The 24,315-nt window shown below is 43.9% G+C and overlaps 1 protein-coding gene across 18 annotated transcripts in view; it reads left to right on the forward strand.

The window, feature by feature from the left end:
- Positions 1-1,051: 1,051 nt before the first annotated feature.
- PPP3CB (protein phosphatase 3 catalytic subunit beta) overlaps positions 1,052-24,315 on the forward strand; it is an 83,835-nt gene continuing 60,571 nt past the window's right edge. For all 18 annotated transcript variants that reach the window (XR_010917983.1, XR_010917985.1, XR_010918003.1 and 15 more), the window contains exon 1: positions 1,052-1,296. Coding sequence is in view for 11 of the 18 variants with exons in the window: in XM_067537976.1 (XP_067394077.1) it covers positions 1,227-1,296 (70 nt within the window). In the remaining 7 variants the exon portion in view is untranslated. The remainder of the gene's footprint in view (positions 1,297-24,315) is intronic.

The following is a 24,315-nucleotide window of genomic DNA, read 5'->3' on the forward strand; positions in this document are numbered from 1 at the left end:
CTTGCATCTTTATCTATTTATGGTGTAACCTGTATGTGTTTGCTTCCCTTCCTATTTCATCTTTGAATCTATGATTTTTCTACTAAATACACTTTTTGTTTATTTTTACCCCCAAGCAGCTCTCTGTTGTGCGAACTGTGGAATGTGTGTGCCAAAGTGAACTGTGATAAGTGGGGCTGTTTTTACACCTTTGGGGGTGACAAACCACACTCTGAGCATCTGGTAATTAAGAACCCTGAAAGGATGGATCTGGGGAGACTTGGAACTGGAAGGGCTGTTAGGGTCACCTTGCAAGGTGAAACTAGGCCTGAGATCTTCCTGCTAATGGGCTGGCCAGCAGTGTCAGGGCTCTGAGCCATAGCATTAAGGCACCCCAAAGTGACAGGGCAGATGGCTGGGTGGTTTGCCAAATGTCACAGCTTCCCAAAGATATTGCATGGAATTGCAGTATTGGTTGCACACCCTTTTCGGGCAGGTGGCAGGAGCGAGGATTTTTATCATGCTCCCTTTGGCGTATCTTGACGGCGTATCTGCTCTAGTTCACCTAGCTCCAAAATGAGTACCTGAACCATCATGTTTGGGCAATCTAAGGCAATCAGATATGATTCTGGATACATCAATCCCCTGTGTGTACTGTTGTCTATGAAACTGAGGTGCCTTAGACCTGTCAGCCTCCTCAGCCATTAGCTTGACTTACGGCCATGCTGTCGGAGTAGCAGCGGGGTGGGATGGAGAGTTTTCCCACGCTCCCTTAGGGTCACGCTGTGAAGTGGGAGAGTTTTCCCACACTCCCTGAAGGCCAGGCTGCGAGTGGGCAGTGTGGGGCGGTAGAATTTTCCCACGCTCCCTTATGGGCAAACAAACTGCGGGAGTAGCAGGCGCGAGAGTTCTCCTACGCTGCCCAAGGGACACGCCGCGGCGGGGTGGGAGAGTTTTCCCACGCTCCCTAAGGGGCACGCTGCGGGAGTTGCGGGCGCGAGAATTTTCCCACGCTCCCTTAGTCCCCTCGTGGGGGTGGCGCGCGGTGCATGCCGGTCCCGAGGTGGACTGAACCCTTGCTGGTTGGTTGTGTGCTGAGGCGCTCGGAGTCTCGCCTGACGCCATGTTCCTTTGGGCCGCTGCTGCCGCCTGGGGCCTCTAGCTGTCCCCGCAGCCCGCGGGAGGCCCAGTCGCGCTTCCGAGAGCCGCAGACGCTGGCTGGGAGTGGAGCCCGGCCGCGCCCCGCCATGTCCGCCGAGGAGGGGAGCAAGGAGCCGCCGCCGCCGCCTCACGGCACGAGCGAACGGGCCGTCAAGGGTGAGCCCCGCTGGCGCCCGGCCGGCCGGCCCCGGTTAACGGCTCGGCTGTGCCGGGCCCCGCGCGGGTTTGGGGGAGGGCTGAGTGGCGTTGGGGACGGTGAGGGCGGTGTGTGTTTGGGGGGGGGGGGGGGCTAGGCATCAATATATGGGTGTACCCATAAACTTGCTTATTCCGTGTGCGCTCTGTGTTTTTTTGTGTGTCTACAAAGAGTACTCTGCGGGTTTGTGTGCTGTAGACAGGTTCTCCTCTGTGTGTTTGCATGGTCTACTCCCTATCAGACCCTTACAGTTTTCTTTTGCTATCTTAATAGTCAGGCCCTTTTCTCCAGTGTGTGCACACTGACAGAACAGAGGAGAGGCAGAGGGAAGCCGTTGCCTCTTTTACTATTAGTCACTGCTTTCAGGTTTCTGATTCTGATAACAAAATTCACCTTGATCTATTTCTTCATGGGCTTTCTAGGCATGATACTCATATGGGAAGCCTTTTTATGTCAGTCTTAGTACCTTTTATAGAAAAAAAAGTCTAATGTACTTGAAGGTAATTAGGGTAATATTAAATCCAAGATGTGGCCAAAGTGCTGCAGGATGTGAAGACCCTTTTTCCAGGATGCAACAAGTCTGTTCTTTTAGAGTTTGTAGAAAAAGTATCTCCTCTACAAAAGCATTGTTTTAAAATAGTAGCAGCATGCATAAATGGTGGATTGTCAGGAGGAGGACAGGTTGGCTCATTAAGGACTTTTCCAGCTTCAGTTTACCTGAATCAAATAGAACAAGGTTTTTATTTTATGTTCTTGTAGGTTTGGTGATTGTGCTGTATTTAGCTGTGGTGGTGGGGTTATTGATTTGAAGTTGCTTATTCTTTTGTGCTTGTACAATTTGTGTAATTTAAGAGTTGCTGTTGTATGCAGCAATTTGTTTTGAACACTGGTATTCTTAGACAGACAGTGTCTGAGCTATGCTTTTAAAGGAACTACAGCTCTGAACATTTAACTTTTACATATCTGGATTCTTGAGAAATTGAAGGGACATACTTGTTTTTGGAGGCTCTTGATTAAAGCATTGGACTCCCAAAATACATTTTGGGACTCAGCATGTTTTCTAGAGTACTTGGAAACCTTTACTCACTCACAGTAAGGTGTTGTTCTTTTTCAATTGCTTAACCTATTGATTTGTTTGAATAAGTTGCAAAAATAAAAGTAGAAAATACTGCAAATGAGCATTCTGCACTGTCAGTGGCTCTCAATGCTATCTATCACAGTGTTGTCATGATGCATAGTGTGGAGGCTTGTAATATTTTTACACTTCTTGCAATTTGTTGCAAGAAAAATCATCAGATTAGGCCATTCAGACAGTACAGGAGAACTAACAGTGAGTGGTTAAGGGTTTCAAACTGCACTGAAAAACCTGCTGATTTCCAAACTCTTTAACAGTTCATGTTAATCATGACCCATTCAGTTTAGCTGTTCCAAAATCAAAGCTAAGACTGTTGTTTTGTGCTTACAGAATTGTGCGCTGGGCATGCCATCTGTTTTGATCCTGTCTGCATTGCATATAGAACCACTGTAAGTGTAACTAGGTTTTGATATCTTCATCTGACACAATTGCATCTAATATGGTTAACTGCCCACACAGCAGCATTTTCCTGGCCCAATCATATGTTAATTCTCTTGGCCTGTCTATAGTTACCATGCTGCACAGTTATGTTGTGTCAGTGCATTCTGGAGAAAATCTGGACAGTTAACCCATACTATCTCTGCTGCTGGTGTAAGGGTCAGAGAATTGTAGACTTTTTTTTAACAAGATGCAATGTGGTTTGGAATACTCTTCTAGGCAGAGACCTGGGAGGTAAGATCATTGGCTACAGTAGATGCTACATGGTCCCATCTATGCCACAGAACCACATTAGAACCTAATGCAAACATGACATTCACATTAGAGCCCTACTCACAAGCAGGGTTGAGATGTGCTATCACCTACATAAGATGTTGACCATACTTCATTTGACATGAACTGTACATAGTTGTGTTACAAACTGGTTGCAAAACTGGCAATGTTCTGTGGTGCAGATGGCCCCTCTGGTGTTGTGTTTTCCTCCCTACCAAGTCAGCATGGCATACTGTTTTAGTGAGACCTGTGAGAAGGACTATTAATATTAAACAATTTCTAGTATAAGACATTAAGACCATGTACATTTGATACCAAGGTAGAGCAACAAATATTTTGAGACAGTTCTATCTGCACTTTGTTTGTTTGGGAACCTCCTTACAAAACTTGCTTATTTCTTAAAGCAAACCAAATTACGCATTTTTCTAATCAGCAATGTGTTTATCCTAATCATTGAAGTCACTGGTGAAAACTCTCAGAACTCTTTTGCAGGGAACAGTTTTTACATGTGCTATTTCCTCCAAACATTTCAGTTCACCATAGAATAAAAGCATGCACTAGAAAGGTTTCCTTCCCTTCCTTGATGCTGTCTGTTCCCAGACAAAACCAAGTGTGGGATACCAGGTCACAGTCCCTCCCACCTGACTTGTTCTATTTCAGATCCTCAGAACAATCACAGAATTTAGAAGCTCAGCAGAAGTAGGCCATGAGGTGCTTCTAAAATCAATGTTGGTCGATATTCAACTTTCAAGTTCTGAAAGTACTGTATCATTGTGGGAAAGGAATGTGAACGCAAGACCTCACATTTGCTTTTGGATGGGGATGGCAGTACCTGTTACAGAGCAGCGAGGACCCAGCATAGTTGAGCTCATAAAAGTTTTGTTATAAAAGTTCCAAAACGGAATACTTATATTTTTCTTAAAGGATGGTTGCTATTAAAAACTGAAGCCATTATACAATAAGCCAGTATACATTAATTTATTTATAGAAACTATAATTGCGCTAAAATACACAATCAGGGTCTGTTGCACACACATCTGGCTGCAGAATACTAAGTTATGTAGACTTTACACACAACAGTTTACATAGTATGTATGTAATTTTTGACAGTAAATCTTCAGTGTTAAGGCTCTGATATCTCAAGCCAGGTCCGTACTACAGACCTACAGTGGTATAATTACGTCGCTCAAGGATGTGATAAAATGAACATCACTGAGTGATGCATTTATACCTACTTAACCTCCTTGTCTAGTCAGCACTATGTCAATGGAAGAGCTTCTCCTGCCAACATAGCTACTGCATCTCAGGGGGTTGGATTAATTACGCTGAGCATAATTAATCCAGCCCCCTGAGCATCTTCACTAAAGTGCTATAGCAGTGCAGCTGTGCTGCTGTATGGGAAGACAAGCCCTAAGAGTGTATCTATGCTACAGCAACACCGCTGCAGGTATGCCAATGTAGCATAGACACTTGCTGCAGCGACAGAAGGGGTTTTTCTCTTGCTGTAGTAAATCCAGCTCCTTGAGAGGCAGTAGCGAGGTTGGTGGAAAAATTCTTCCTTTGACCTTGCAGTGTCTGTACCAGGGCTTAGGTCAGCCTAACTACATTTGTCAGAGGAGTGAATTTTTCACACCTCTGAGTAACATAACTCTGTCGACCTAAGTTTTAGGTGTAGATTAAACCTAAGATATTTAGTACCATGGGTTGCTAACAGAGTTTACCCTGACTGATGGGGACAAAGATTTTTGTGTGTGTTGAGAACCAGGCTGTCCGTAGCATGATGTTATGTTATGGTGTCATAACATGGTTCTTTAAAAATAAAAGAAAATACGTAAACATGGCTATTAATAGCATATTTTGAACTGTAGTTGGGCACAGCCTTTGTTTTTAATCACTTAGGAAAATTTGCAAAATGAGATAGTTAATAGAGGGAAAGAAGGAGATTGGAGACCAGATAATTTATCCCGCTGGTAGCAGTTTGTCGAGTCAGTCGACACAAAAAGTGCAGTCTTAAGTAAAAGTGATTAAAATATTGTATTATCAGTGAATCAGATTTTCCAAATAAGGTAGGAAAAAGATTGGGGCATGAGACATTTTTAAAACTTTTGACCTCTGTACTTAACCATTGTGAGGACCAAATTCCTGCTTGGACAAATTCCTTATATGAATATTGTACTTGAGAAATATTTTGGATCTAATTAAAACATATTTGTTTTCTTGTAATGATTGCTGTAAATGTGCAGTATACACAATCTGAAAATAGCGAAGTTAAATTAAGGATTGGAATGGTCTGTCATGCTATATCACAAGTCTGTGGCATATCATCACAGGTTACTGCGTGTGCTTGTATTCAAGTATTGACCAATTTCTTTCCTCTTTAATGATTTAATTAGCTTGAGTGTGAAGTGAATTGGTCACAGGGATTTCCTGTGAATGAATGATCCACTGGGACTGTCGAAGGCCTGAGGTGAAGTTGTGGCATTAAATCCCCAAGAATGTCTTATGTCAAGGTTTTTATTACTGTATCTTTTTAATAAAGAGAACAAAACGTACCTGTTTTCTCCTGAATGGAGAAAAATACAATCTTTCTGAAGTGCCTCTGTTCAGCTTCAGTCAGTGATATTGAATATCTCTGCATCGTACTGTGCAGTACAGAAGTTGCGACATTGTGTTGTGTCAAATTGATGATTAAATAAAACTGATTTTTCTTGTTTTTCTTGTTTGCCACTAACATTTAATGATTGTCTGGTGCTTTTGACAGCTTTGTGTAATCCAAGTAATTAATTAGCTAACAATCAACCTTTGGGTTCATAGATCATCCACAGATTTTGAATTGGTCTGTATATTATGTCTTATATTGAGAAGAAGCCACTGCTTCACTACTTTCTGGCCATACTTATTTCACCAGCAGGAAGGAAAAAGCTGCTTGTGTACACAGATCACAATGACAGAATTCTGGGGACTCTAAGGGTACGTGTTCACTGCAGTTAGTTATGTTTTCACTCTCCCAAAATCCCCTCCCCACGCCTCCCCACCAAAAAGAAATCCTCCTTTTCCCCTTGGTTTACTTTTTAAATTGATATCTTCTCTCTTTTGGGCAGTTAACTGCATACAACCAATCATATGCAAGCTTTTTCTTGACTCCCCCTGGAAAGGCTATGGTGTAAGGCTGCTTGTCTCTCAGTTGTTTCCGCAACCTTGGGAAAGCACTAGTGGCACTTGGGCTGTTTTGCTTTCAGGGCAAGGAACAAGTAGCTCCTGTAACTCTGCTCTTTCTCACTCCAAATTTCTTCTTGTCTTGGATGAGGAGGCAAGCAGCTCATTCAAACCCTGCTTATACATAGAAGTTGGTGTTCCCAGCTGCCCTTTAAAATAGATTGCAATACTTCTTAGGTAATCCCAAAAAGTATACCAGGACTTTGTGGAATTGTTTAAAATGATATAGAGGAATCATATTCATGATAGACCTCTAAATAAGCAATTGAAGGCCTTTGAATTTCAAAGATATACTTCTGTTATCCTTGCTGATTTTTTTTTTTTTTTTTTTTTTGGTTTCAGAACTGTATCAGTGTTTGTTGTGCTTACTCTTCATATCTGGCTAATGCAAAAGGGGGGAATAAAAACTGACTACAGTAGACAAAGTAATTATAAAAACTAAACTTTTAGTTAATTACCAGTCCATATGCTGACAAACTGTTATATTTTTAAATTGTGCAAGCGTCATGTCAGAATGAGAAGGTAAAGCCAATGATGCTGTATTATGAAACTAATGTAACTTTGAAAATTTTGCCATAATTAAAGTCATGCTGCAGTTAAGGGTATGTGATGAGGAAACTGGAATCCTTAAAATGCATTTGTTTTTTATACGGGGCCTTTCAAAGTTTTCATTTAAGTTAATAGGGTTATCATACATACAGAACAATAGATTGCTTATAAGTACACTTTAGATAGGTATTAAAAAGCTTATGGAAATCGGAAGGCTCCCAGAGTAGACTACAGCTACAAAAAAGATTGACACATGCTGCACCACTGTGAAGGAAGCAATCGCACAGTTCAAGAAACTTCTGATGGGTTTTTAAACTAAGTGTTCAAGGTCCCCAGGATCTAAATTTATTCATTTTATTTATTTGTGTGTTGGAATGCATCAGATTGCCCCAAGCGACATGCATTTTCAAAAATTTAAGCAAAGTGTTGAATTTTGGAAAAATGCCAAATTATACCCCTACTGAATAGCAGAGGACTGATCTACATTAGAGAGTTTTATCAACAAAAGTCAGCTTTGATTGACAAAGGAGAGGTGGTGTACACACTACAATCAAACCCCCAACGACAGAACTTCCCTGTTTTTATCGACAAAATAAAAACACCTTGATGAGAGGTGTAGGACTTATGTTGGCTTAGTTAGGGTGACACAGTGTCAATGTAGACACTGCATCCCTTTATATTGACTGAGGGGCTGTCATTCTTGTCAGTTTTACCGCTCCGCTGAACCCCATCTCCAGGCCAGGAGCAGGCCTGAGCAGCTGGTTCCTGCTCTCAGCTAGCTGGGAGCCAGGGTGTGAAGGCTGGCTCTCGGCTGTGAAATTGACCAGAATGCCTGTTTCCATCAGGGAACATGAAGGGGGAAGCCCCTAGGTGGCTTCCCCTGGCAGGAACGGAGGTGGTGGGGAACTCCTGGGGAGCTTGGGGGCCTGCCAGACAGCCAGGCTCCTTGTGAGGGGGCTGAGACACCACACTGCTCCTCTTAAGTTGATGGAAGTGCTCCTGGTGAGGACGCACTCAACCGACCCAAGGAGGGCAGTGTGGACATCAGCCAGAGCTTAATTATACTCGCTTGCTGTGCTGAACTAGTAAATCCACCTCATTGAGAGGTATAAGGCGTAGGTCGATGTAGTTTGGGTGATGCAGTTTCTGTATAGACACTGCATTACTTGCATCGCACCCTGACAGCCAGAGCTGTGAAATTGACAAAAATGTCAAGCTTGGGCTGTGGGCTTGCGGCAGTGCAGTCAGGTGGAGCCCAGCTGCTGTATGGGTTCTCAGCTCCCCCACTCCACATGGAGCTCCTTTCTGCAGGGAGGGGAGCTGAGAAGCATGGGTGGCAACTGGCTGGCAACTTCCCTATCGTGGTGCGACCCGTCCAAGGTTCTGACTAGAAATTTAAATATTGGTTACAAAAGGTAACAGTTTAAACTATGAAAATTTAACTGTTTAACCGATATAATTTTGTCTCCCCCCACACACTGTCTCCTCCCCTCAGCCCTGGATAGCGCCCCCCAGCCCCGGTCTGCGGGTGACCCAAACTCCCCCATCTTGGACCTCCCAGGCAGCAGCAGCAGCAGTGCAGCTGCCACCTCCATGGCCCAATGCCTGCGCCTCTGGTTAACCCCCATGCTGCCAGTTAACAGATAAGCATTAGTCTTAATGGTAAGACTAATACTTATCAGTTAACCATTTAGCATTTTACATTCCTAGTTCTAATGGGCATCTCCTTTGACCAATCTACTCCCAACATTACCTTCACTACGGACGCCTCACTCGCAGGCTGCGGTGCCCACATACGGGGTCACATGGCCCAGAGCCTATGGTCCCCAAGGGAGGCAAGGATGCACATCAGCATCCTACAACTACAAGTAGTCCAACGCGCTTGTCAAGCATTTCTCCCCCTCATCCAATCCAAAAATGTACAACTCCTCTCCGACAACATGACAATGGTAGTATATATACACAAGCAAGGCAGAGTCAGGTCTCTGTTCCTTTGTCAAGAAGCATTCCGAGTATGGAACTGGTGCCTACAATGCAATATCGCATTATAGGCTACCCACTTACCAGGCACAGACAATGTCCTGGCATTCACACTCAGCTGCTCCTTTTGTTCCAGCCATGAGTGGGAAATCCATGACTCCACTCTCCATGCCATCTTCCAGCAGTGGGGCAATCCCAGATGGGACCTGTTTGCCATAACCACTGACCACAAACTTCCCCTCTTCTGCTTTGTGGGAGCCATTGGGCATGGATCACGAGGAGATGCCTTTCTCCTCCCATGGACAGTGGATATCCGGTACGCCTTCCTGTCCATCCCACTCCTACTGCAGGTACTCCACAAAGTGTGACAAGACCGGGCAACCATCATACTCATAGCCCCCTTCTGGCCCCGTCAATATTTTTCACAGATCTTCTTCACCTCTTGACTGGCTGCCTAATCCATCTAATGACCAGTCATTTATAATCCTTAGAGCCCAAGTACTGTGCAAAGACCATGAAACATCCATGAGATTTCTGAGTAATCTGAGGGTATGTCTGTACTGCAGTTGGAAACCCGTGGCTGGCCTGTGTCAGCTGACTAAGTCTGCAGGGCTGTAAAATTGTGGTATAGACATTTGAGCCTAGGATCTAGGACCCTCCCAGATCGAGCCTGAAGCTGAATGTCTTGACAGTTTTACAGCCCCATAGCCTAAACCCCGTGAGCAAAGTTGCCATGCTCCACCTTATGAGAGAGTGTGAAGAAGGTCCAGCGAAAACGTGACCAACCCTGCCCAATTTTTTTTACCACAACAAAGATGGTAGATTTTGCATTTCCAGTTTGGGTGCCCCGCAAAAAAAGAAAAAAAGGTGGATTATGTATTTCCGGTTCCAGTCATGTGGCACCAGTAGCTGAAATTCTGGAAGTGACCGGGCCCAAACTTGGCAAAATGACCTGGACGTGGGGCCACAGCAAGCCTGCTGGTAACAGGCCCAAAAAAGTGATCCACGCCGCTCAGCTGACAAGTGCCTGGGTTGCAAAGAGGCCCAAATCAGGTTATAGTGGGCTGACTTGGCACCTGTGCCCATGAGCCCGAGTCATCTGACAAGCGCCAGCCGCTGGTGTTTAATTGCAGTGTAGACATACCTTTAGGACTGGTCTACATTACAGAGTTTTGTCAACAAAAGTCAACGTTTGTTGACAGAACAGTGGAGGTACACACTGAAATGCTTCTTCCAATGATGTAATTCCCCTGCTATGAAGAAATAATAAAACCACCTCAAGAAGAGGCGTAGTGCTTAGGTTGGTGTAGTTAGTGTTACACAGTGTCAGTGTAGATACTGTGTTCCTTATGTCAACTGTTGGCTGGCATTTGAAATTGACAAGAAAGTGGGGCAGCTAGAGTCCAGCAGCCCTCCACTGCCCTGGAGAGCCAAGTGGCTGGATCCTGCTCTTGGTTGGGAACGGAGAGGGGTGAAGCCTTGGCTGGCTGGACCCCTCTGGGAACGGGGAGAGGTGAAGCCCTGGCCGGCTGGACTATCCTCCCGGTTGGGAACGGGGAGGGGTGAAGCCCCGGCTGGCTGGACTCTCCTCCCGGTTGGGAAGGGGGAGCTGGGGCAGCCTTGTGAATTTCACAGAAATTTTGTGAGAAGCCAGGGCAGCTGGATCCTGCTCCCCGGGGGTGAGAAGCCTGGGCAGTGAACAGGTAGTGCGGGGGGGCGGGCCAGCCCACTGAGAGCCCAGGAGCCGCCACTGGAGCTGCATGCCTCGGCTCTCAGCTCCCCATGTTGCCCCTCTTGGGTTGGTGGAAGTGTTAATACATTAACAGCTATCTTTAGCTAGATTAATATAGGCTAGTGATCTTAGGTGCCTGTACATGAATACGAGAAGCCTGGGAAACAAGCAGGAGGAATTGGCAGTCCTGGCACAGTCAAGGAACTGTGATGTGATTGGAATAACCGAGACTTGGTGGGGGTAACTCTCACAACTGGAGCACTGCCGTGGATGGGTATAAACTGTTCAGGAAGGACAGGCAGGGGAGAAAAGGTGGAGGAGTTGCACTGTATGTAAGAACACAATATGATTGATCAAAGCTCCAGTATGAAACTGGAGAAAAGCCTGTTGAGAGTCTCTGGGTTAAGTTTAGAGGCTAAAAGGTTGATGTCATGGTGGGGCTGTTATAGACCAACAGACGAAGAGGATAAGGTAAACGAGGCTTTCGTCAGACAACTAGTGAAAGTTTCCTCGATCACAGGACCTGGTTCTCATGTGGGACTTCAGTCACCCTGACATCATCTGAGAGAGCAATACAGAAGAGCACAGACAACAGGAAGTTTATGGAGAGTGTTGCGGACACCTTCTTGGTGCAAGTGTTGGAGGAACCTACTAGGGGCTGTGCTCCTCTTGACCTGCTGCTCTCAAACTGGGAAGAATTGGTAGGGGAAGTAGAAGTGGGTGGTAACTTGGACAGCCGTGACCGTGAGATGCTTGTGTTCAGGATCCTGACAGAAGGAAGAAAGGAGAACAGCAAGATATGGACCTTGGACTTCAGAAAAGCAGACTTAGCCTCCCAGGGGATCCTGCCCATCAGCTCCCTGAGGGAGTCAAATATGAGGAGGAAAGGATTCCAAGAGAGCTGGCTGTATTTTAAAGAAACCTTATTGAGGGCACAGGAACAGACCCATCCCAATGTGCAGAAAGAATAGCAAATATACAGGCGACCAGCTTGGCTTAACAAAAAAGTCTTCAGTGAGCTTAAACACAAAAAGGAAGCTTACTAGGGAGGAGTATAAAAACACTGCTTGAGCACTTGAGTGAAATCAGGAAGGCCAAAGCCCAATTGGAGTTGCAGCTAGCAAGGGATGTGAAGGGTAACAAAGGGTTTCTACAGGTATGTTAGTAACAAGATGGTGGTCAGGGAGAATTGGCCCCTTACGGAATGGGGGAGGCAACCTAATTACATGTGATGTGGAAAAAGCTGAAGTACTCAATGCTTTAATTGCCTCAGTCTTCACAGACGAGGTCAGCTCCCAGAGTACTGCACTGGGTAGCACAGAATTGGGAGGAGGTGAGCAGCCCTTAGTGCTGAAAGAACAGGTTCAGGATATTTAGAAAGGCTGGACATGCACAAGTCCATGGGGTCGGATGCAATGAATCCGAAGGTGCTGAGGGAGTCAGCCTCAGCTCGGTCCCTGGAAAAATCCTGGAGCAGGTCCTCAAGGAATGCATTTTGAAGCACTAGGAAGAGAGCAAGGTGATCAGGAGCAGTCAGCATGGATTCATCAAGGGCAACTCATGTCTGACCAACCTTATTACCTTCTATGATGAGATGACTGATTCCGTGGCTGTGCGGAAAGTGGTAGACGTGATATACCTTGACTTTAGCAAAGCTTTTGTTGTGGTCTACCACGGTATTCTTATCAGCAAGTTAAAGTAGTATGGGTTGGATGAATGGACTATAATAAGATGGATAGAAAGCTGGCTAGATCATCAGGTTCAATGGGTAGTGATCAGTGGCATGATGTGTAGTTGGCAGCTGGTTATAAGCGGAGTTCCCCCAGGGTTGGTGCTGGGGCCAGTTTTGTTCAACATCTTCATTAATGATCTGGAAGATGAGGTGGATTGCACCCTTGGCAAGTTTGCAGATGAGACACAGCTGGGGGGAGTGCAGGTGGAGGGCAGGGATAGAATACAAAGTGACCTAGACAAATTGGATGATTGGGCCACAAGAAATCTGACGAGGTTCAAGAAGGTCAAGTGCAGAGTCCTGCACATAGGACAGAAGAATCCCATGCACTGCTACAGACTGGGGACCGACTGGCTAAGTAGTAGTTTGGCAGAAAAGGACCTGGGGTTACAGTGGACAAGAAGCTGGACGTGAGTCAACAGTGTGCCCTTATTGCCAGTACGGCTAATGACATATTGGGCTGCATTAGTAGGAGCATTGCGAGCAGATAGAGGGAAGTGATTATTTCTCTTTATTTGGCGTCAATGAGGCCACATTTGGAGTATTGTGTCCAGTTTTGGGCCCCCACTACAGGAAGTATATGGACAAATTGGAAAGAGTCCAATGGAGAGCAACAAAAATGATTAGAGGGCTGGAGCACATGACTTATGAGGAGAGGCTGAGGGAATTAGTCTTTTTTAGTCTATAGATGAGAAGAATGAGGGAGGATTTGATAGCAGCCTTTAACTACCATTAACTGATCTGATATCAGGAGGATAGAGCTAGGCTCTTCTCAATGGTAGTAGATGACAGAACTAGGAGCAATGTTTTCTAGTTGCGGTGGTGGAGGTCTAGGTTAGATACTAGAAAATCTTTTTTACTAGGAGGTGAAGCACTGGAATGGGTTATCTAGGGAGGTGGTGAAATCTCCATCCTTAGAGGTTTTTAAGGTGCAGCTTGACAAAGCCATGGCTGTGATGATTTAGTTGGGGTTGGTCCTGTTTGGAGCAAGGGGTTGGAGTAGATGACCTCCTGAGGGCCCTTCCAACTCTAATCTTCTATGATTCTATGACATCATCCACCACAATAATTAATGTGGTGGCCGTTAAGTCGACCTAATATAGATCGATTTATCTTTTTTATAATGTAGGCAAGGCCTTAGAGTATATCCTGCTACAATTCTGTTTTTTGGTCATTACATGCGATTATTTCTTCATCAAAGATTAGATTAAATCCATTAGTTGGCAGCAAGTGCATACACCCTTCAAAATGATAATCTATAATCTATTAAGTGACAGTATTACTTATTTTAATTTCTTTAGTAATATGAACATTATGACTTTCAACTTGATTGAGACAAAATTGAAAATACACAGTACAATGAATCAATAATTTTTGTTCCATTTTTGAATCCCTTGAACCCCTTGTGATGCAGCTTAGATATTACAATCATATTCTCTGAAAGGTTAATTTTTTAAAGTAAAACAATTTATGCTCCCTAATCAATAGGAAAATAGCTGTAATGATAAGCAAAGGAGAGAATTGAAAACCAGATGGCCACCTTAAAAAGCAAAGCCTCAACAAAACCCACACGAAGGCATATTCTGTAATTAGAACACTGTCTAGGAATAGAATATAAATAAAATTAAGGATTTACTATATTGACTCACTATATTAACCTTGCCCAGAGCATAACAGTAAATATGACAATGTTTAAGCATGAGAGTTAACAATACAGTCTGAACTACAGGGACTGAGTGGGGAGATGGGGGATTGTCTGACAGCCAGAATGGTTGATGTCCACTAAAGAGTGAGCATCTGTAGAGGGGAGCAAGGGAGCATAATGGAAAGGGTTGGGAATTTTGACAGGTCCCCCTTTTGTGCAGCCTGGGGATTGGGGTATTGCTGACCCTTCTGGGCTACATCTCACCCTGTGATGCTGATGTTAAGCCACAAATCTCTCACAGGTACTGTGTTTACACAGACATTTACAGGCAGGGACACAGCCGGCTAGGTTACAGGAATCCTCTCTCCCTGAGCCACTCCAGAACCACCATGGATACAGGCCCCAACCCTTTCCATTATGCTCCCTTGCTCCCCTCTACAGATGCTCACTCTTTAGTGGACATCAACCATTCTGGCTGTCAGACAATCCCCCATCTCCCCACTCAGTCCCTGTAGTTCAGACTGTATTGTTAACTCTCATGCTTAAACATTGTCATAAGGAATATACTGTCTTGCACTGAATAGAGGTCTGTAGAGTGCAAACTCATTAATTCGTTCACTCCCTCCCCTCGATGTGGGGAGAATATACATCCGCTTTCGTTAACTGAGTTGAGTTTTTTTCAAGCACTTCAGCCAAGACAATACCATTTTAGGTAAAATTATAAAACAGATCTGTTAACTAGAGAAAAATAGATTTTAAGTGATTATAAGTGGTTGGCTTAAAAGGATCAGAGATAGTTATCAAAGAAATAAAAATAAGTTCACAGTCTAAATTATTTAATACTGAACAGGATTTGAATTAACAATATCTCACCCTGGCTGATGATACAACCAGGCTTACAGATTCTTGATACACACAGTCTGCTTTTCAGCCTGGGTTCCCCTCCCACATTCAAAGTCCTTTGTCTTCCAGACATTCCTTTAGGTGTTGAGTTGTGGAGGAGTGAAGACAAGTGACGATATCACTCAATCTCTTACAACTTCTTCCAGCTTGGCTGGGAAAGAATTGTGCATGTGACTTGGGGGCTGCTTCCCATTGGTCAAGCAGTCTCGATTGTGTATGTGCTTCCTCTGAAGCCTTTTGGGATGGCTCTTGGGAGAGTGGATTCCCCTTAATGGGCCATCAGCATGTATGGCTACTGCATTGTTGTACCTGAAAAGCTGGTTTGAGTGTTCCCTACCTTTCAGCATATTTCAGTAACATCTACACAGCAAAACTTCCTAACTTCATATACAACGGTAGCACATACTATCCAACCGGATATTAATGTTTAGCGGATCAAGACTTTTAAAATGATATCTCACAAGACATACTTTTTACAAAACATACCATAATTATATGACAGTGATGCATATGAGGGTTCTGGGGTGCTGCTGTCAGACACAGAGTGTCACAGGGATATTTCTATAACTCTGTTGGAGCCCCTCATCTACTCTGGAATTCTTTGTTTTGGGTGTGTGCTTCACCCAAAGGGCTCTGATCTGATTAACCAATTTAAGCTTGTCAGATCAGCTGTGCTTGTGTTTGCACCCCTCGACCTCCAAGGGTCAACCCAGGAATCATGTGCTGCTGCATGGATGTTTGGAAGGTCTGTTCCACAACCCACTTCAGATTCCTGGCACACAGTAACCTAACTATCCATTGGCAGACAGCCCTAACCTCCCCATTGCTTCCTACTGTTCTCCTTTACCCACCAACCCCTGCCATCCATAAACACTCATATCTTTGTGCCTAACACCCATGCCTCTACTCAGCCCCCTCTAGAGCAGTGGTTTTCAACCAGGGTTACGTGTACCCCTGGTGGTATGCAGAGGTCTTCCAGGGGGTACATCAGCTCATCCAGATATTTGCCTAGTTCAGTGTTTCTCCACTATCACAGGAATAATCGTGGCCTTTTTATCACTCTTAGCACAATTTTAATGTTTCATTTAATCATTTTACTCAACAAATGTTAATTTTTTGAAAGATATGAGCAAAAAACAAATGAAAACTATAGTATGCTGGTAAGTTCATTATCATATTTTCCTTTATTTTTACCTGTGGTTTTATAAAGTGAACAACTACTTATTCAGGTCACTAGTTCTGTAACAGTCATGAGCAAGATGAATTCAAGAGAAAATACCTTGAAACTCTTGATAAGTTGGTCAGAACTCCTATATTAAATAGATTTTTTAAAAAACATTTCATTTCTCATCTGAACAGTTGACTTCTATTTACAAAATCAATTTTATGTCTGATTACTCATATTCTAAAAGAAACAAAGACATGAAAAGAAAAACAAAGAATTTGTGGCTATATTAATGAGTCATTTCAGAAAAACCAAAATGCCAAATTTGGTTCAGCTACAAGATTTTCAGATTCCTTCTGTTTGAGAGCCTTTAATGGGGAAAAAAACTGCAGTTGGTTTTCTAAAAGTAGAAAAAAGCAAGTTCAGCATCAAATGCAATTTCATTTCAGTTAAAAGATTCATACATGATTTCTGCATCAATTACTCCATTGATTCACCTCTTATCACATAAAACATACAGAAATGCAGTGATGCACTGCTACTGATCTAGAAACTGAGTTAACTGAAACTGACTCAAGGAATGTTTTTATACAATTTAAGTACTTTTTTAAAATAAAAATCTTAACATTTGAGGGTAAACGAATACACAATATCTATAATCTAGTAAAATAGTATGAGTACATCAAAACTTGACCATATATTATATACACTTCTTTAACAGTAGAAGCTAATGCTGTGGTAGGAATTTGATTCAGTAGTTTCCTGTGTCTTCTGTCTGTACAAATATGGCCTATTAAACTTAGGGTGTGTGGGGGTGCATAGGAAAATTCTGTTTGAAATGTTGGTGGATAATCAAACATCATATGTGAACATGAGCTTTCTAGGCAACATTTTATAATAGGAAGGATTGTTTTGTCTGGACTCCTACATTTTCAGGTTGTATGTTGTGAAGTGGAACAAAAAGTGATAAAAGGGACTGGGAGGTAGCCTTGAATCTGGTTAGAACAGGGGTGGCCCAACCAGTCAGAGACAAAGAGCCAAAAAAAACCCTACAGATACCGCAAAGAGCCACATTTACCTTACCCTCTGCCGAAAACTGGGGCTGATCCGTCAATTTCGGCAGCAGCTTGTCAATTTCACTTTTCCCCATGTCTCTTACCCTCCTCTAAAAACTCCTGCTGATCCCTCAATTTTGGCAGCAGCTTGTCAATTTCACTTTGCGGCCCCATACAATGCGCAGAGCAAAGAGTTGCAAAGAGCCGCATGCAGCTCACAAGCCGCATTTGTATGTGCAAAGAGCCGCGTGCAAAGAGCCGCAGGTTGGCCACCCCTGGGTTAGAAGGAGAACAGCAGCTACTATTCCCTGTTCTTGAGCACTGTACTGTGCTATTGGGGGTGAGGGGCTGTTGGATCTGAGGAAGATAGCAGATAGTTGAGTTATGCTTCCATTCAGACCTTCTTGCAGATTTCAAGATTGAAGTTTGCACTGAAGTTAATGCTGCTCCAAAGAGCACTTACTTGATTTTTACCACAGTCCTCTCATGCTTGGGAAGAGAGTGCAGGGGCAACCAATACCAGCAAGGCTCCTAAGGTAGCAATGTTTCCACAGGGAGGAGGGTTCGGGACAGCATTAAGAGGTAGAATCTTTGTGGGCAGGGTGGATTGATTTAAATCAAGTTTCCCCACTGATACTTCTTCACATATTTCTTAAACATTGGTGCAAATCTGATCACTAAAACATGTTAATTTACAACTCAGTACAGCATTTTACAACATCTAGGAGCGGATACTTTGTATAATTTTTTAGATTATTTGATTTTTATTAATTTAAGAAATAGTACATAATACTCATTACCTGTGTCAAGCTGCAGATGCAGCAGCTGTACATTAGGAATGGTAAGAACTAAATCACACACACACATGCAATAGCAATTATATTTTATCAAACTAAATCTTAAATGTTACACAGATGTTTCACATTTGCAATTGCAGCAATCTCCTGAGTTGCTGGCTGACAGCTGTCCTTAAACTTTTTTATTTTTAATTTTCACGTTTGATTAACTCTTAATAGACAAGTCATCCACAACACTAAACATACGCTGTCCTTAAAACTTCTACAACTAGCTCTCATCTTCCCCACTTCCACTGTCATTTTTATTCATAGACTGAAACAGAAATATAAGTTTTCCTGCTTTTTCAAGTCCCAGTCGACTTATTAGCTTTCAGTGAATAATGCCAAATGAAGAAAATATTCTCTCTGTGCCTGCAGAGGAAGCTACTGCTGTGAAAAGTTGGCTTAGCACCTGAAGGAACTCTGTTGCAAGGTGCCTGGCTAATGGTTTCCACCAATTCAGGGGAATGACTTTGTTCAAAACATCATCAGTAAACATGTACTGTTTAAGTGGTTCTGCTCCAGCCCTGAAATGTATTATGATTGGCATAACTGAGGAGTGATTTTGAGATGCCCATGCCATGGCAGCTTCATCATCTTCAGAAGTTAGGCATCTGCCTTTATATCTGGGGTCAAAAATGTTCGCAAGAAAATGAAGTGGAGTTAGTGCTTGATCCATTCGCTTCTTTATTGCCTGCAGTTTAACTTTCTGATGAGGTATTTCTTTCTTCAGTGTCTCTTGAAGTGCCCTCCAAATTTTGACAGCATCAGCAATGCAGCGACAATTTCTCTGAAGTTTGTTTAAGGCTATGGCTATAGGCTTCCGTATACTGAGCATGTCCTCTGCATTCCTTTTTAATCCAGTGTTAGATACTTTGGATGAGATACTTCCATCAATTTTATCATGGGTTTTCTTCACAAAGTTTTATGAGAATAGGCCAGTTCTTAATAAATCGTTCAAAACAATCAACCACAGAATTCCATCAACCATCTTGAAGGAGAATTAGTTTGGATCCTCCTGTTCTCTTCACTGAAGCTGAAACAAAATGGTTGTTACGGAAGTATTTTGCGACTTCAACATTTTTTTTTTTATTCCTGGAAAAATTGTACTTAAGTCTTCAGCTAAAAGATGCATTAAATGGGCACTGCAGCCATATGTTAAGGAGTATCCTTCCGTTTCTTCTTCTAAGTATCTTCTCATTTTTGCCACATTTTGCAGCTTTGTCTGTGACAAAACTGTGCATGTGATAGTTGAATCTTTGTTCAACGTTTATTACAGCTTTCACTGCCATTTCTTTTAAATATTCTGTTGTGTGGGCATTTCCCCATGTAGCTATTGTTTCTGAAAGATATGTAACCCCATCTTCTGTTGTCATACAGGCACATATTACTGGATCATTGTGTACATTGCTCCATCCATCAAGGCTTAAACTGGAAATTTCCCCTCAGTATTTCTTGCACACTGTTCAAGTTCCTTCTCAGACCCTGTATCTAGCAACCTTCCACCAATGTCTGCTCTACCAGGTGGAGTGTAGCTTGGTCGTAAGGACTCAACCATGTCAATGAAGTGTTTATTGTTAACAATGCAAAAAAGAGAATTTGTGGCATAAATGAACCGAGCAATCTCTTGATCTGTGGTGTCTTGTTGGTGTTTGCTGGTCCTTACTACAAATCCATCCATGGTGGTGGTTTTACTGGATGATTGATCTTTTGCTTGCTACTGATACTTTGTTGTCTGTAATAAGTTTAGTTGCAGCACTGCTGCTAAAAGTATCAGCGGATGACTCTGAAGTTGTTGCAGATAGACAGTCACAGTCCAAGTCTCTTATGCTTAAATGGAATCCTGAAAGAATTCAAAAATGATTTTGAATAGTCGTTCTTCTCAGTTCTTCTCACTCTATTATTCAGTTAATCATTTACATTTTTTCAGCAAGGATGCGGATCCGATTCCAAATTACCAGAAAAGCTAAGACTGACTGCACTTAGAGTGCGCTTAATTTTGGAGAAAGCCCCATAGAACTCACTGGCACTTTTATTTTTTGAGAAAACAAGTATAGGATGGGGTTCCCTTGGGAAGGCTGAGTTACGCTGAAGTAAAATAGGGAATAGACTTATGGCATCACCATTATGGTCTGTGGCCATGATGTTCCAAAATAAGACAACTGGCAACTATAGTTTTCTCTTAGTGCAGCTTTCTGTACCGAATACTTGGGTGATAGATTCTAAACCTAGTTAACTAATTAAACAAGCCATAAGGATTAGCTAAACTAAACTTTTTTTTCTAGCAACATCCAACATAGCAAACAGCTTGGGAATTTACTTGTTAAATCACACTTATACTAAAAGGCATAGAGAGTGTCTTGAAGAATGATGCATTGCAAAGTGAATCGTTTAAGTTACTAACCAGTTGATCAGCAGTGTTCTTCAGACATCCACATCTTCATCCACATCATTTTCTCCCAATAAGCAGTTTTCATTATGATATTTCATACAACAGCAACTCTATGAGGCTTGTTTCATGGAGATTTCCAAGTAGTTTTACCATGTGGGGGAATATTTAGTCCTTCGTAATTATTCCTTAAAATTCCTTAAAATGACTCTAATTCTCTTTTAAAACATCTGCTAAAACACTTTAAAGAGGCACCGACACCAGCAGGGCAGTCTGGGGGGCAAACCTGCACTGAGATCCGCACTGCAGTCCTCGTCTCCCAGGCACCGTTCTCCAGTGCGTAGACTATCCCCTGACACAAGGCCCCGCTTTCCGGAGTGGCTCAGTGAGAAGTCGGGCTCCTAATGTCGGTCTCTGGCTGCCTGGTGTCGTAGAAAGCTCAGGGCCCTCCTAAATAATGACTTGAGTGCGAAGTTCTTTGAGGCAGTTTATTTTGAGCAGCTCAGAGAAGTGTCGGTCACCCGAAGGTTCCTGAGGACTTCTACCTTACAGACTTACACCACTAAGTTTTATACAGTATTCAGACAGAGAACAAAGAAAAAGATGACGTATTGCAGTACATTTCCATTAGCTCAACTTTTTCTACACTAAGATACACTAAGAAATTCCTTCATATTGCTAATTGGACAGGGCCCCTGATTCCCATAACAACTACCTTTGAAGCTAGCTAACAATATCCCGTTATCTACTAACAGCTGCAAAAATCTCCGACATCTACAAAATGTACCTGTTTCAAGGCTGAGAAAGCTACTAAAAATCCAAGATGGAATCTTCAGCATATAAGATGGCATCTTAAAAGCTTAATACAAAATAGAATATATAACTAGATATAAAAATAGAATACGAAAAATAAAGTACATAAAACTGTTCCTTCCACACTGGCACAGGTTGGCAGAGCAACAGCATCAGACCCCGGAATGTCGCTGGTCTCCAGACTCCCGGCATGAGTCTCTGGAATCTTGACCCCACTTTCTTAGTCCTTATAAGAAGCCTAAGGACAAGAGTCGATCCTGGGACACCCAACGCTCGGCTCTTTGCACTGATCCCTGGTGCCAGAATGCTGGCATGCTCAGTATGGTGCAGAGAAATATTCAGAGTTGGCACCACTCTGATCTTCGGACAGTAGCTTCTCAACTGTGGAGTGTGAGGATGTGGTCCAACAATCAGGACAGGCTTCGGCCCTGGCACCTGACTTCCCTACAGTGCCACCCATGGGGGCATGGCCTCAAGGATCGTGGCCTGGACTGTGGCAATACTGTAACCCGTATGGTTCTCCCCAAGAGTCCCACAGGCCTATTCGGTGACAGGCACCTCTCTACTGAGATCTTCTGTTCCCCATAGCACAGCATCACATTTAGATGTGAAGTCAGACCAGGAGAGGTCACCCACTTCAAGCCCAGGATGAGCTACACCGGGCAGGGAAGATGATTCTATCCCATCGCTGCTACCAGCCTCTTCCTCATCATCACCAGTTGAGGCAGTAGTAGGACCCTCCACAGCAGCTCCGCTTGATGATTTCAGATCCCATCAAGATTGGTTAAAAAGAGTAGCATCCAACTTAGGCCTCAAAATAGAGAAACCGAGTGAGTCTGCAGATGAGCACTTTGGGATCCTAGCATCAGCTGTCCCCTCCAGGGTGGCCCTTCCCGTTCATGAAGGGGTGGTGAAACTTGCTTAGGCGCTGTGGCAAACTCCGGCCTCCTTGGCCTACATGTCAAAAAAGGCAGAAAGGACGCATTACATACCGGCTAAAAGGTTCGAATACCTGTACACCCACCCTTCCCAGGAACGCTGGTAGTCAGTCACATCTACCAACGAAAGGGACAAGCAGAGCCAAGTGAGTTCCACACTGAAAAATAGAGGCAAAAAAGTTGGACTTGTTTGGGTGCAAATTTATTCTACTGCGAGCCTACAACTGCGCATATCTAACCAACAATTAACCTCTCACGAGCAATTTCTCGCCCCAGAGGTGCAAGCACTCTTACAAATAGGTGTGGTGGAAGAGTTCCTCCAAGATCTAAAGGGAAGAGGGTTTTACTCCTGCTACTTTCTAATTCCGAAAGCAAAAGGAGGGTTGAGGCCTATCCTAGATTTGAGTACCTCAAGGGGTTGAAATTATATATGCTGTCCTTATTCCTTCACTGGATCCGGGCGACTGGTATGCTGCCCTCAACTTAAAAGATGTCTATTTTCACATCTTGATCTTCCCGGAACACAGGAGGTTCCAATGGTTCATGGTAGGAGCTCACCACTATCAGTTTATGGTACTTCCCTTTTGGCCTTTCAAACACACTATGAGATTTCACCAAGTGCATGGCGGTAGTTGCAGCCCACCTCCGACACTGACGGGTTCAGATTTTTCCTTGCCTGGACGATTGGCTCATCAAGGGTAGGTCGAAGTCTCAAGTCCAGGGCAGTATTGTGATCGTCTGAACCACCTGCCAAACACTAGGCCTACTGATAAATGAGCAAAAATCAATGCTCGTCCTGGTCCAAAAGAGAATTTATTGGGACAATTCTGGACTCTACCAACACCAAGGCACTCCTACCAGAGGGAAGGTTCCTGGCAATGTCAAATTATAGCCCGGATTTCAACTCACCCTCTCACCACAGCAAGGGCATACCTCAGCCTGCTGGGCTACATGGTGGCCTGCATTTTCATGGTGCAACATGTCAGGCTGCACCTCAAGTCTCTACAAATGTGGCTGGTGTCAATGTATTCCCCGACCAGGCATCACCTAGAAAGAGTACTTGTGGTCCTTCACAGAATCTTACCTCCCTGGTGTGGTGGACAAGACTGCAACAAGTGCTCTCAGGAATACCTTTTGAAGCTCCTCAACCAATGTTATTGTTAGTCTCAGCTGCTTTGGACCTAGGATGGGGAGCTCACCTTGGCCCCCTCAAAACTCATGGCATCTGGACTGCAAAAGAACTGGCATTGCACATCGTCAGGAAACTCAGAGCGATTTGTCTGGTCTGTATGGTGTTCCTACCGCAACTCTCAAATGAGATCGTGCAGGTGCTCATGGACAGCACGGTCTCAGTGTACTATATCAATAGGCAGGGTGGGGCCTGGTCCCCAGCCCTATGGCTTATGGGACTTTGGTGTTGAAGGTTGTGCATCTCCCGAGGGTCAGCAACTCTTCAGCGGACCACCTCAGCAGATCCTTTTGCTCTCACCACGAGTGGTCCCTACACTCGGAGGTGGTCGATCACATCTTCCAGAGGTGGGGCAATCCCTGAGTGAATCTTTTTGCCACCAGAGAAAACAGGAAATACGGTCAGTTCTGCTCTTGCCAAGGGCTCGGTGATGGCTCACTGACCGATGCCTTTCTCCTTCCTTGGTCAGGGAGTCTCATGTACGCCTTCCTGCCAATACCGATGATCCACAAGGTCTTCATAAAGGTGAAGAGGGACAGAGCACGGGTGATTCTGGGACCCTAGCATGGCCCCAGCAACATTGGTTTGGGATGCTGCTTGAGCTATTGGTGACCCGCCTGTGGATTCTCCCATCATGGCTGGATCTCTTGTCTCAGGATCAGGGTTGCCTGCTCCACCTGGACCTGACCTCCCTGCATCTGATGGCATGGATGCTTCATGGCTGTGAACTGGGAGGTGTGAGCCTGCTCAGCCCAGGTCCAGCAGATTCTACTAGAGAGTAGAGAGCCATCCACCAGAACCTCTTGCTGGGCCAAGTGGAGATGCTTTATCTGCTGGGTGGCTGATCATAGTGCCTCCCCAGTGGAGACCCCTGACCAAATGATCTTGAACTACCTGCTCCACTTGAAGCAGGAAGAATTGGCCTTCTCATCCATTAAGGTCCACCTAGCGGCTATATTAGCGTTTCACCCTCCTGTTAATAAGACAATCT

Source organism: Emydura macquarii, unplaced genomic scaffold (assembly GCF_026122565.2).
Source record: "Emydura macquarii macquarii isolate MOO-44397 ecotype Brisbane River unplaced genomic scaffold, CSIRO-AGI_Emac_v2 contig_67, whole genome shotgun sequence".
In the NCBI taxonomy this organism is placed as follows: Eukaryota; Metazoa; Chordata; order Testudines; family Chelidae; genus Emydura; species Emydura macquarii.